At 42.0% G+C, this 13,447-nt stretch overlaps 1 protein-coding gene across 1 annotated transcript; it reads left to right on the top strand.

Annotated features, from left to right (window-relative positions):
- Positions 1-236: 236 nt before the first annotated feature.
- Lsmem1 (leucine rich single-pass membrane protein 1) lies at positions 237-13,062 on the top strand. The gene is made up of 4 exons (XM_048339769.1): positions 237-1,269; positions 5,977-6,108; positions 7,248-7,376; positions 11,573-13,062. Exons 2-4 carry the CDS (start codon positions 5,982-5,984, stop codon positions 11,701-11,703), a joined length of 387 nt encoding a protein of 128 aa, XP_048195726.1. The 5' UTR covers positions 237-1,269; positions 5,977-5,981; the 3' UTR covers positions 11,704-13,062.
- Positions 13,063-13,447: the final 385 nt, after the last annotated feature.

Genomic DNA, 13,447 nt, shown 5'->3' with positions numbered 1-13,447 from the left:
TCCTGCCATACACTACACCATGATGTTCCGTGCCACAGCCACAAAGGCAATGGGGCCAAGCAGCTGAACTAAAAACCTTGAAAATGGTGGCCTCAAACTTTAAAAATACTCATCCTTGTGATTGCAAGGCTGGTGCTTCTACTTGAGCTACATCTCGAGCCCTGATTTTCTATGGTGATTTTTTGAGACAGTATTGCTTCCTGTCTGGACATGTGCCTGAGTCATGAATCGCTACTCTAGGCTGTCTAGTCACTTGGGACCCCTAGTATGCCCCGCATCTAGCTTCACTTGGAGATAGTGTCTCACCGCCTTTGCTTTCCAGACTGACTTGGAAACCCTGGTCTTTCCAATCTTAGCCTGTCACATAACTTGGGATGACAGACGCTGTGTCATCACACTGGGCTATAGATAATGGGTCTTGCAAGCTTCTCTGCCCAGGTGGGCCTCAAACCATAATCCTTTTGATCTCAGCTTCTCAAGTAGCTAAGATTACATGCATCACCCACTACCACTTGGCTTAATATTTAGGTAGCGTCTTGCTTTTTGCCTGAGCCAGCCTGGGACCATGATTTTACTACTATGCCTCCCACAAAGCTGAGATAACAGTTGCACACCCCAATGTCTGGCTTATTTGTTGAGTGGGTCTTACTTTGTTTCCTGAGTAACTTTATGTCCAGCTCTAACCTTTTATTCTTTGGAAGTTGATTTATCTCAGGTATTTTGTTAGAGTAATGGAAGGTTGACAAATGTGACACTAGTAATCCTGTACTCTTAATGCACTTCTCTGGTTGATCCTCATAGGTTAGTTGTCACAGAGGCACCTCCTGAGTGCGGCAGGATATTTATATATGGGAGCAGGCCATGGCAGAAATGCTGGCTATTAGGTGTCATCTTACAGTCACATTAGCCAAGTAAGGAGGCTTAACTTCAGTCGAGTAAGAATCTTTGCAGTTACCAGTTGAATTAGGGTCTGGTGGGGGTTTGTTTTTGGTGGTAGTTTTAAAGCATAGTCTCAGTAACATATTTGCTAAGAAACTTAGACATGGGAAAAGTAGATTCTTGGAATTTTACATTGCTTGGGTAAATTAACACTAAATATAGACCACCAATTTTTTTTTTTTTTGGCTTGGGTTTATGAGCCTCCTGCAAGTACTTGTGTGCCTCAGGAAGGCAGAGAAAGAACTACAGAATTTGTAGAAAGGTTTGTTGTTGCTCCTGGATAACTGAATTTCCTCCCCGATATCCGAGCAGCCAAAAGCTCACATTTTTGTAAGTAATTTGCATGCCGTTTCTTTACTGAGACTAAATTATGATTCTTGAGTTCGGGAAGTCTCTGTTGCATGCGTTCTGTGCTTCTGACTTCTGATAGGAATGATTTAAACTTGATTTTAAAAAAAGACTTCCCGATTGAAGAGGCATTGACTCTGAAATGTATTAAAGAACAAGTTACCATAACTCCCCCCAGTAATGCTTCTTATTAACTTTGAATTAAGCCTTTTGTAACAGTTCAGGTTTGGTGCAGGCAATATCAACGCGAGTTATAGTTTTTTTTAAACCAGTACCTGGGGTGAGAAAATTAAGCACAATGTGATTTTCCATAGACAACTATATTTTTCATAATATTTAGGCAAATATTTCTTAAATGATAAAAGAAAGATCAGTTGTCAGTAGTGATGGAAATGGGGAAAAGAAATTACTTATGGGTTTAGATCAAGTTACTAGAAAGGGTCCTGGTAGAGGATGCTGCTTTGCCCAATCTTGCTATGCCCAATAAGCATATTGAGGAGGGAGGGTCCAATCTGTGATGGAGACTTGCTAGTAACACAGGTTTCATCAGCCCTGTTAGCTGCTCCCAGATGCCCTCATTTGGAGATGCCAAAGATAGCAGTCACTGGGGTGACAAACAACTTTGGGTTCTAGTTTTTAAGCCATGTGATCTTGTATCCATTTACCAGCAGAGCCCTTATAAGCCATCTGTGAGCTCTTAGTGGCTACAAATCACATTCAACTTCATTTTCTCTGCTAGCTCTTTATTCCCCACTTGTCTGGTGCCATCACTCATAACAAACTGAAATAGATAGTCCTTACATGAGAACTTCACCATGAAGAAGGGACTTTCAGAGTACTTCATAGCTAATTTGAGGTTGTCTTAGATTTTGGGGCAAGGTGGGGGAATCATCTTTTGGTTGGGGGCCCAGGTCAATAATGAAAATATTTTATTAGCTCTACGATTACTTTTAAGTCTTTTTTTTTTTTTTTTGGCTATGATTTTCCTAGCTGGACCTCTGCTTTGTAAACAATGATTAAGCCTCAGCATGCAATTTAAGCAGGAGCAATTACATTCTTGAAGGGGAAGGGAAGGCTCAAGGATATTAAGTCAGAACCCCAAATTAACCATGCCATCAGTCACCAAGCCTAAAATAGAAGCAGTGTTTAACAATGACCCCATGATGTGACACATACAGCCTTTTGTTCCTGGTCAAATATTAGTGTTTGAAATCAAGTATAAAAGGATAATAAAATATAAAATATTTGTAGATGAATGGTTTAGAAATCTCAAACAATGCCTCAGTCAGTACTTTGTTTTTTGTTTTTTTTTTTTGGCCAGTCCTGGGCCTTGGACTCAGGGCCTGAGCACTGTCCCTGGCTTCTTCCCGCTCAAGGCTAGCACTCTGCCACTTGAGCCACAGCGCCACTTCTGGCCGTTTTCTGTATATGTGGTGCTGGGGAATCGAACCTAGGGCCTCGTGTATCCGAGGCAGGCACTCTTGCCACTAGGCTATATCCCCAGCCCCCTCAGTCAGTACTTTGGGGCCTTGGTTTTATGTGCATGCAAGAGGGTTAAGATTTAATTCCAGAGGCTCCTTTTATTCTACTTGCTGCTGCTGCTGTTTTTTGTTGTTGTTGTTTGTTTGATTTTTAAATTTAGTGTCATGCCAATTCACTCCCACATGGCTACTCCATGAAGTAAGTATACTGGGAATCCAGCACTATCAGGGCTTCCACTGGTACCTTATCTAAAACCTCTAGGGAGTTGTGGTTCTTCCTAATTACAATTCCTGATGAAACTATAAAGTGTCTTATAGTTTTAACTCTAGAAATAAAAAGCCAAGTGAGTTTATGACTTTGGGGTTTCACTGTGTCTCTTAACTAATGTTCTGGAAGCACTTTTCCCACAAACCAGAAGCTTGTAGATAGTTCCAGGAGGAATTATTGGATTTACGTGTTTACTCAAAGCCAGATACTGGATCTTTTACAGATCTACACCACCCCCAAACACATCCCTGAATATGAATTCTTCGAACTCTGTAATTCTTTCATTCTGTTGTTGGGTATTGAAGGAAAAAAGAAAACCTTTTTTTTTTTTTTTTGGCCAGTCCTGGCCCTTGGACTCAGGGCCTGAGCACTTTCCCTGGCTTCTTCCCGCTCAAGGCTAGCACTCCGCCACTTGAGCCACAGCGCCGCTTCTGGCCGTTTTTCTGTATATGTGGTGCTGGGGAATCGAACCTAGGGCCTCGTGTATCCGAGGCAGGCACTCTTGCCACTAGGCTATCTCCCCAGCCCCAAGAAAACCTTTAAAAAGGATAAATCTTAGCAAATCCAGTAACTCACACTTGTCATCCCAGCTACTCAGGTGGCTGAGATCTGAGGAGCATGGTTGAACCAGCCCAGGAAGAAAAGTTTGTGAGACTCTTATCTCCAGTTAACCACACACACACACGAAAGAAAGAAAGAGAAAGAAAGAGAAGGAAAGAAAGAAAGGAAAAGAAAACAAGCTGGAAGTGGAACTGTGGCTAAGTGGCAGGGTGCTAGCTTTGAGCAAAAATATTCAGGGACTGTATCCAGGTCTTGAGCTCAAACCCAGAACCAGCAAAGTAAAACTATAAAATGGTAAAGGAAATGCATAGCCACAGACACAGTGTTTATTATATTTAGTACTGAAGTTCAAATAGATATCACATGACAATATTTGCACTCCATCTTACTACTTTTGGTGTACTTAATTCTTTTGAAAAATAGACTTTAAACCTTAAATATTTGAGGTGTTCCAACATACCTGAGTCAAGGACTTTGGAACCTGGCACTGTGGATTTAGTCTTGGGTATTTTCAGTCTATTGGAGAAGTCAAAGACACAAGCAAAAAATTTAATCAAATACTGTGTCATTCTACTAAGAGAGAATGAGCAGAACCAACAAAGGTACAAAGGAGGCACAGATCTGTTCTTTCTCAGAGGTGGGGATGTTTGCACTGAACCTAGAAAGAGGATAAGGAAGGGGTGCGTCAAAGAAAGGTATATGAAGTGAGACCCCATAACAAACAGCCATGTTCAGCTCTGCTGCTTGCTAAATGCATGATCCTAAGCAATTCCTTACAGACCTTCAGTGTGTTCATTTGTGGGAAGAATGGAGGGCATACTAAAGCACATTTGAAGGCGGAGCGCTGGCGGCCCACACCTATAATCCTAGCTACTCAGGAGTCTGGGACTTGAGCATTTCAGTTCAAAGCCAGCCCTGGCTTTAAAGTCTATAAGACTCTTATCTCCAATTAACCATAAAAAGCCAGAAGTAGAGTTGTAGCTCTAGTGGTAGAGTGCTTGTGTGGTAGAGATCCTTGAGCATAAAAGCTCAGGAACAGCACCTAAACCCCGAGTTCAAGCCTGGGGGTGGGGGAAAGGGGGGAGAGAAAGAGAGAGAGAGAGAGAGAGAGAGAGAGAGAGAGAGAGAGAGAGAGAGAGAGAGAGAGAGAGAATGTGTGTGTGTGTGTGTGTGTGTGTGTGTGTGTGTGTGTGTGTGCATCCTTTCTAAACCAAATTCTGCATCACAACTAGAAACAGGCACCTGAAAGAGAAGCCTTTTCAGTCTTTGGAGCTTGTTTTCCTGAAACTTTTTTTTTCACACAATGAAATGTCCACAGCTCTGTTGTGCTACACATCTTACTTTAGGTCTTATTTCTTCTGACTTTTCAGAGTTGAAGCTGTGCTGTCATATTTATTACCTTAAATGTAAACCTTAACTAAAAAACACTGATCATGTAAATGACCTGAGACTAATGGAATACACACCGCCTTCCTCTGTAGTATATATAACTTCACTAAGGTTTTTGTCCTCGAACAGCCAGCATCTAGTGGCTGAAGGCTACATTTGAGAGTAAGTATCATGTTATATTGAGAGCAAATGAGAAGTTATAATTTTGGATTAACATTTCATGTAATTAGTTATGTTAACGACATTTTCTTTATTCCAAACCTTTATGGCTACAGGATGACTAGCCTAACTTTGTACTTACATTTACACCTAGTCTTTATGTTCAAGTAACTTGAGACCTTTCACCAGAATAAAGGAGAAAAAATTATTATAAAAAGTCAAAGCAAAACAGATTTTGGAAAATGAGCTAGAATTGAGAAACTCAAGGAGGAGGAGAGAGCACGTGCAGATAAACAGGATATCACCAGGTCATCATAAGGATGTTCTTCTTACAGGATATGATAAGGTTGGCTCACACACTCAACTTCCAGGCTCCTGGCAAGCAAACAAAATAGTTGCAAAATTACCTGCCAAAGGAAATATTTTCTTATAGATAGCAAAGCTTTTCTAGACCATAGTTGAACACTGTGCTTGTGAGTGGATCTTTTTTGTGCCTGTCTAGCTTTTTGCTGCCCTGCCTCTTAGACAGGCATCTTTTTCTTGTTTTTGTTTTGTTTTGTTTTGTGCTGGTCCTGCCTGGGGCTTGACCTCAGGGCCCAGGCAGTATGCCTGAGCTTTTGTGCTCTAGGCTAGCTCTCTACTACATGAACCACAGCTCCACTTCTAGCTTCTTGGTAATTAATTGGAGATAAGAATTTCATAGGGTTTCCTGCCCAGGCTGGCTTTGAACCATGACCCTAAAATTTTAGCCTCCTGAGTAGCTAGGATTACAGGTGTAAGCCACCAGCACCCAGAAGGCCTCTGATAGTTAATATCAGTGTTTTCTTCCAGGAACAATGAACAATTCCACCCAGGACACCAGCTCTCATGGTATTCATGAAGATGGAAAGCTCTATGTTGTGGATTCCATAAATGACTTAAACAAATTAAACCTCTGTCCTGCCGGATCCCAGCAGCTATTCCGTATGTTGGCTTGCTTACCCTTTCTGGCTTTGACGTTTGACACGTCCCTATAAGCTACATACAATGTAGCTTGGTCAGATTTGTCCCCTCTGTCACCCCCCCGACCCCCAAAGCCTTCTTCCCAAATCAATCTTAGCAACTTACATCATTGCATTTTCACAAGTGTACATAGTATTCTGGCCACATTTGTCCTTCTTCCTCCTTTCCATTTACCTTCCCCACTACCATTATTAGTACACTCATCACAGACAGGACCTATTGTTTACATTCCTGTCATTCACTGTTTTTTAGTTGGCTTTTTTTTTTTTTTGGTACTGGGGTTTGAACCCAGGACATCTGCGCCACTGAGCTACATCCCAGCTCACTTTTTTTTTTAAAGTATTTGCTCACTGGTCAAAGGAATTTTACTGTGGTACTCACACAGTGTTTTAATTGGATTGACTCCCTTGCTTAATCTTACTTGCCCCTTCCCCACTACCCTCTATTATTCACCCCAGAGTGTTGGGTAGGTGTTCCACATGGAGCTCTGTTTGCTGAGGGTGGGGGAGGAGAGCAACAGAGCCTCCATCTTTCCCTTCTTTTTAAGCCCTTCCTAAGGAACTATTTATGTTCTTATCCACTTTTGTGCAACACTTTCCTGTTCCAATTCACATTCACTTTATTTTGTTTTGGTTTTTTGCCAGTCCTGGGACTTGAAATCAGGGCCTGATCACTGTCCCTGGCTTCTTTTTGCTCAAGGCTAGCACTCTACCATATGAGCCACAGCACCACTTCTGGCTTTTTGGGAATCGACCCCAGGGCTTCATGTATACGAGGTGAGCACTTTACCACTAGGCCACATTCCCAACCCCCAATTCACGTTCACTTTATGGCTAACACAGTCTTCAGGAATTTTCCAAACAGGTCCAAGGAGACAGCTTAAACTCATTAATTCTTTGAATACCAATGTAGAAGAAGGTAAACAATGCCAAAAATGACTCCAGTCCAAAGACATTCCTAGTATGTAAGTCACTTTTCAGCGTTGTCAGAGCGAAAATGGCAGTATTCACCACTCAGCTCTCCAACAGTGGGGCACTGTTCTTTTCTGCTACCAAGTTGGACGCCTAGAACTTCTTGTCATGTGTCTTTGCTCCCTTTAGCTCTGGAGGAGAAAATCCCAGACCTTGGTGCAAACTCTGGGAATGGAAGCCGGAGCCTGTTTTTCATGGGGTTGCTCATTGTGCTGATTGTCAGCCTGGCACTGGTGTTCTTTGTGATCTTTCTAATAAGTAAGTATCCCCTCAAAAGCTGTTCCTCATAACTATTGTTTAACATAGTTCCTGGAATGAATCAGGCTATCAGAGCTTCTATGGAGACTCAGAGGGAGAAGGGCTACTTTGAGTGAACCCTGCTGTTCCAGGATAGGGTGATGAGGGCCAGTCCACAGCCTAAGTCCACGCTCCCAGAAGATCACAAACACCTATTATAAGTATTTATAGGACACTTGACATTTTTACTGAGAGTCCCTCGCTGTCAAATGATAGGTAAGTTATTCTAGTGAATTCTTGGTTTTCTTTATTTAATATATAGGTTTCTCCATGAACTTCAGGTCTAAACCAGAGCATCATATTCAGATTGCAAGCTTCCTCTCTGCTTTTCTCACTTGCATACTATTCCAGGTTTTTTCCTGCTTGATGCTGTCCAGGCTGGCATCCTCCTGAGAGAAGCTCACTTGTTTTCTCTGAGCATATTATACCCTTGAGTGGTAGCATGGGTATTTTCACGTGAGCAAGTTGCCCTGGAGACACTCTGGGCAGACAGTGTCACATCTTGTCCACCCTGGATGCCATCTGTCCCCTTGGGATACTGTCCCTTCCTCCTGCACACAGCCCTCACTCACTGAGCTCTCTAGTTTTCTCTAGTTTTCAGCTCATCCTTGTATGCTTTTATCTGGAATTTTATCTGGAATTATTTCCACTCTCTCCCAGACCATGTCAGATGGCGAGGAAGCTGGAGGTGGTCATCTGACACCTTTTCCCTGGTTCTTTCACACTGTCCTTTCTTCTGTCCTCTTATGCTTGTAGCTCTCAACAGCTACACCTGTAGCTCTGGAAACTCTCTCATTTAAGTTCATCTAGAAGCAGCAGAGGTGGAGGCCAGGATGAGAGGGGGGTAGAGTGTATGGTCTTCATTTGGCCTCATGTGACCTCTTTTCCTCTCCACTGTTTCTGGGGTGATTGGGAAGGAGTGAGGTTTAATGGTTATTTTGCTTTTGAATTCAGCACCTCATGCTTGTTAGGCAGGTGCTCCACCAAGTGAGCTGCACCTTTAGGCCTTTCATTACTTTTCTCTCAGCTGTTCATTGAGTGCTCTTTTGCACTTACAAGTTCGCATGTGAACTATCCTTACAATAATTGTAAACCTTCAAGGCCAGGAAGAGTCCATGGGCTATTATTCTGAAATGTTATGGCAAGATATGACAATGCTCTGCCTTTTGCTATACCTGCATGAGCCATTATGGCTCAGTTAAATTAATAGGAAATTTTAGGTATGTCTATAAACATATGAGTGACCCAAAGGGAATCCTCTGCTCAGGAACATGTGTAACATGATTACAGGAAATGATAATAACAAATGCTATATATTAGTGTTTACTCAGTTCATAGTACTATGCCAAGCAATGACTGTTTGCTCAAAACTTCCTAATAGCTGTCTAGAGCATATCCATTATTATTAGTCTGGTGTAGTAATAATGAAAGCTAATATGCACAGGATCACTAATAAGTGCCCAGTCAGCACTCCATCACTGCTGGACTTCAAACACTATGCACTTTGATCCAAATTAGTTTATTCCTCAAAATGAACTAAGATTTTTTTTTACTTTATGTTTGTATTTTATGTATTGTATTGGCCTTCAATGTTTTATATTCAGGACCAGGTTTCATAACAAACAGATGTGACTAAAGAAGAGTGTCAGTTCTTGGGCATGATGAGTCATGCCTGTAATCCAAGCTTCTTGGGAGGCAGCAATTGAGAGATTGAGGCAAGAAAGTAAACAAGAGTCAATTAAAAATCAAGCCAGGCATAATTCTAGCTACCAAGGAGTTGTAGCCCCCAGACAAAAGTGAGTATTTAAAATAATAAGAATAATAACTAAAGGAAAAAGGAGAAGGTAGAAGTGTGACTCAAGTGGTAGAGTACCTGTTTAGTGAGCACAAAGCACTCAGTTTAAACTTCAGTATTGCCAATAATTAAAAAGAGTGTCTTTTTTTGGATAATTTAAACTCAGCTTATATGAGTTTGTCCCTCAATATGCTGAGTTTGCCCTTTAAGTGGTATCTGTTATTCTTATTTTTACTTATCTATCAGAGGTAGACCTGCGGTCCCCCTGGCATGAGATCAGGAGCTGCAGAGCACTCTGCTGCCTGTGTGGTTTTCAGATAAGCCTTAATCCAGCCTAAGACCAGAGTTTCCACAGACATCGTCAATGCACCTGTGGTCAACTTTAACAGGGGAGCTATTTTGCTCTTGCTGGTGGTCAGAGCAAAAGTATACTCTCTTAACTAAAGTGTGTGGACTTCTACTCTTTCTAAGTCTGGCATTTTACCCAAGAGAAATAAGACTATCCTGATGAGGCTCTTATGAAACTGTCAGGTTTCATGCTTTAGTCATAATCATAACCATCATGCAAATGAGGAATAATGGACCAACTGGTAGTGAAATGGTAGTAATGGACCAGTTGGTAGTGAAAGCCAACTACCCTGTGTTCATCTGCTCTGTTGGCAGTTCCAGGGCCCCATGGTTTATTCTAGAGAGCACTAGTTGAAGGGAAGTCAAGTTTTTCTTTGAAGAAAAGAGGGGCTCTGGGCTTCAAATAAGTAGAAACTATTGGCCTAGGCAATATTTCAGATATTTCACGACTTTTTGTGAATCCCCAAGGGGCAGATAAATACACAATTTTGGTGGAACATTTTTGTATATGGAAACCACATCCTGCCTTTTTTTTCACCCCTAAGAAATTTATTTTAGAACCGGTGTACTATGGAATAGGCAAACATGGCTGCTATTTGCTTCTGGATTTGACCAATGTAGGAAGAAAGAAGCATTTTCAGAAGCTGTTGACTTGCATATAGTTACCTGGAGGCTGAGATTAAGGTTCAAAGCCAGCAAATCTGGGTAGACAAATCTTTGAGGCTCTTATCTCCAAGTGAGCAGCAAAAAGCCAGGAGTGGATGTGTGGCTCAAATGATAGAGCACCAGCCTAAAGTAGAAAAAGCCAAGTATAAGCACAAAGCCTTGTGTTTAAACCCCCATTGTAGCACTACCCCCACTACCACCCCTGTCTTCCAGAAGAGAGAAATGTTATGTATTTACTTCAGTATTACCCTTTTGTTTGAGAAGTAGGTGGTATCTGCCTGGCTTAGTAGCACAGTTAGTTATCATCCTGCTCTCATGTCTTTTTTTTTTTTTTTTTTGCACCAGTCCTGGCCTTGAACTCAGGGCCTGAGCACTGTTCCTGGCTTCTTTTTGCTCAAAGCTAGCACTCTGCCACTTGAGCTACAGCACCACCTCTGGCCGTTTTCTATATATGTGATGCTGGGGAATCGAACCCAGGGCTTCATGTATACGAGACAAGAACTCTTGACACTAGGCCATATTCCCAGCCCTGCTCTCATGTCTTAGACCGCGTTTTATCCAACATGATGTTAGACATGAGAGGGAAGTCGCCACTGTGCAGTCAATTTGTCCCACGACCTTGAGGTAAAACTTTAATATTTTCCATATTCATTTATCAACTAGCCTCGGTGACATGTTCTCGGCATTGTTAGCTTTGAAAGAGATCTTTGAAAAAAAATTGTCTGAAATGGATGTATGGAGTTCAAAGATATAGTTCTGATTTTGTGCTGCATTTCTTGGGAATCTGTGGAATGTAGATTTCAAAGGTTTCCATTCCTTCTTGCGCTGCCCTGCCCAGTGTCCTCTCATTTGGATAACAGTGTGCTTTATTTTGAGGAGTGGTCTGAAGAGAATTATCGCACATTCATTAGGGGCTAGTAATTCACAACCAGCAGATACTTCAAAATAGGCTGGGACTCTAACAATGTCACTCTCTAAATGATGGCAACATGACAATAGAGCAGTCACTTCTGGGAAGGAGTCAGGCACACTGGAAATTGCCTTAGTTGCTTCCAGTGAGATTCTTCTTGGCAAGAATTTATGTGGAGTTGCCAAAAGTGATTTAGCTTGGGAACCAGAGGCTGAAGTCGTTATTCACTTACTAGAAATCTTCAGTCTTCATCAGTGTCTCTCCTGGGCTTCTTGGAGCCATGTATCCTGGAACAGAGGTTTCACACTCAGCTAAGCATACACACACACACACACACACACACACACACACACACACACACACACACACACGGGCTCTGATGACCCCAGTAGAGCATACCAGAAACTGGTATCACATGATCTGCTTTCCATTTTGCAGTTCAAACTGGAACCAGGATGGATGATGTCTCAAGAAGACTAACAGCTGAGGGAAAGAACATAGATGATCTTAAGAAAATAAACAACATGATCGTACAGAGACTTGACCAACTGGATTCTGAACAGAACTAAAGAAAGCATTGTCTAGGAGCAGATGCTCACAGCTGGAGCTTCTCCTTCCTAAGAGTACATGAGGTCAAGAACTGAGAAAGTACACAAAAGTGCATACCAGGCAACAGATGATCTGGTCAACAAAATCAGCTGGGTTAGGATGTGAGCAGCACCATGATGCTGGATTTGAAGATACAGCTGGGAAGGGGCAAACTTGATTCTGCCTCATTGTCTGGTGGCTTCAGCTGTGGTGGGTGTTAGGGTAGGCGGCCAGCATGGAGGAGTTATCGACAGAAGTCCAGAGAATTCAAGTGTGTTCATATCACTTCTCTTACAAAAGGAGCTTGGTCTAGAGCAAGTTCACTGCCAAAGGGGCCCATGAGGCCTTATAACTTGCAACAGGTTCCTATGTAAACCTTAGGAACTTACTGAAATAATGTGTGGAAGGAAACCATGGTGATTCCTCTCTTTTAGTCAAAGACATTCTTCTGCTCAGGGGATTAGACTTTTATGCTATTAACCACGGTCAGTTATGGATGGGCTTCAGAGAAGTTGCTTTACAGTGATTTCATGGCTCCCAGGAGTAAGTTATCTATGACATGATGGGGCTGGGAGACAACAGACAACAAGCCTAGCTAATGAATGCTGTTGTTTACTGAGTTCTTTTCTGTGTAAGCTTTCCTGGCCTGGAGAAGCTCATGAAAGAATGGAAGATAGAAGATGCAGACCTCAGGATCTTTTCATTAACCTGAAGGAAATCTGACAGATGTGTGGTCTTTGCTCACCTAGAGCAAGCAATTATTTACCTGGAGTATTTCCATCCAGTCTCATTTTAGCACAAAGTGTAAGGCACATGGCATGTGACATAAGAGACAGTGCAAAATTAATGACTTGAAAGCATGTGCATCATAGTCTTTTATTTTATAGGTAACTATTGGGCAAGTCAATTGAAGAACATGTTGCAATTCTTTGATTTGGGGTGCTTCAAAAACATGGAGCATGTCTAGACCTTCTCCACTGAGCTTGGTTGAAGCTTGAGTTCGAGGCTCCAGGCACCCTTTCTGAAGGGCAGCCAAGAGCTTTCTGCCAGCAGAAGTGTGAACCAGCACCTGGGTGCTGAGGGGTAAGGACCTGAGGGATCTGGACTCCTTCCACTTGCTCCCCAGGCAAACCTGGGATGGTCAGCCCAAGAAACAGTGCTGCTGGGGCCTTGCCAAAATATGTGGCTGTGCATCAGAATTTCCTCTCCCCTACCCCATTAAATCAAAATCATCACATCTTTGTTTTGAGTGGGGGCCTCCTAGTTCAAATGTATAAAGGGGTTACCATCATATAAGTCAGGTAAAGAGTACATTTTGAGGGGAACAATGTCACCCCTTCCTTCTCACTCTCTCCCAATTTGTCCCTTCTCTCCCTTTCCACAAGTTGTATAGTTCATGTTCAACAGTGTCTAGTGAATACCATTGCTGCTTTTGTTCATCCTTTGTCCCTCCATGTCTGTGCCCCCTCTTACCCATGCAGGGACAGCTAAATGAACAAACAAGACAAAAGAAAAAGAAAACAAAAATAACAATAAAGCAAAAATATTCCTGTTTCCATTTCCTGGCGTTCATTTTGATAAATATTATTTTATATGATCAGATGCATGATAGGTATTGTACCTTTGTGTTCCTCTCCTAAGAATATCTTAATAGAACTTGCTTTACATTCAGTTCAGTCTTCTTAAAAAAGAAGCAATTTGGACAAAAGCTCTTGTTTTGTCTAT

This window comes from Perognathus longimembris, chromosome 2 (genome assembly GCF_023159225.1).
Source record: "Perognathus longimembris pacificus isolate PPM17 chromosome 2, ASM2315922v1, whole genome shotgun sequence".
NCBI lineage: Eukaryota > Metazoa > Chordata > Mammalia > Rodentia > Heteromyidae > Perognathus > Perognathus longimembris.
The sequence above is the reverse complement of the archived record's forward strand: the minus strand, read 5'-3'. Positions and strand labels throughout refer to the sequence as shown.

Excerpts from the sequence above, each read along its gene's own strand:
- Lsmem1 (XM_048339769.1), top strand. The coding sequence starts at position 5,982 with ATGAACAATTCCACCCAGGACACCAGCTCTCATGGTATTCATGAAGAT. Across the intron at positions 6,109-7,247 it reads CGGATCCCAGCAGCTATTCC|CTCTGGAGGAGAAAATCCCA; the intron begins GTATGTTGGCTT and ends TGCTCCCTTTAG. Across the intron at positions 7,377-11,572 it reads CTTTGTGATCTTTCTAATAA|TTCAAACTGGAACCAGGATG; the intron begins GTAAGTATCCCC and ends TCCATTTTGCAG.